This window comes from Loa loa, assembly GCF_000183805.2.
Source record: "Loa loa unplaced genomic scaffold supercont3.5261, whole genome shotgun sequence".
In the NCBI taxonomy this organism is placed as follows: Eukaryota; Metazoa; Nematoda; class Chromadorea; order Rhabditida; family Onchocercidae; genus Loa; species Loa loa.
This window is the reverse complement of record NW_018113434.1, coordinates 1-596: the sequence shown is the minus strand read 5'-3', so window position 1 is coordinate 596 and position 596 is coordinate 1. Positions and strand designations below refer to the sequence as shown.

General features: G+C 36.4%; 1 protein-coding gene across 1 annotated transcript; it reads left to right on the top strand.

Moving 5' to 3' along the window:
• Positions 1–320: 320 nt before the first annotated feature.
• On the top strand, positions 321–539 carry LOAG_16268 (hypothetical protein; the record flags this gene model as incomplete). The annotated part of the gene is made up of 1 exon (XM_003151756.1): positions 321–539. A coding segment is annotated over one exon (219 nt), but the record flags the coding sequence as incomplete, so codon positions are not given.
• Positions 540–596: the final 57 nt, after the last annotated feature.

Below are 596 nucleotides of genomic sequence, written 5' to 3'. Positions count from 1 at the left end.
GTTTGAACGTGAGATGCTCGTATTATACAATGAATGCGTACCGATTTTTTTTCAATGATAATATATTCAGAATAGTATACACTCGAAAAAGTTTCACGCAAGTGTCAAACGGCTGGCGGTGTTGTTTCTTATATGCAACCATTCAAATTATTCCCATCAAAATGCGTTTCATCTGCTTCATTTTCTTCCTCATCCAACTGAGCTACACTCAAACCATCGTAAGTTCATTTAAAGTTAAAAAATATAAGATAGCACTGCAAAATTTCTGAGGTTTCAAACCTTCAGCACAGTTTGAAATTGACGGCTTCATAAAATTTGAGGAGCCGCAAACAGAACCGTTGGATTTGTCAATATCAAGACCATATATGGGAATTCATAAATTTGTGGAGCTGCAAACAGAATCGTTAGATTTGTCAATGTCAAGAATGACTGAAGGACGGATTGGACCATCAGCTCTATCAGTGATCGAGAGACAATTAGAACTCAACGAAATTGATCAAAATGACGCAATTTCATTGAACCCACCGATTCAAGAGTGAGTAGGGAACAAACAGGTACAGGAATAAATCAAAAGAAAATCTAGGCTTAAGAAGTAT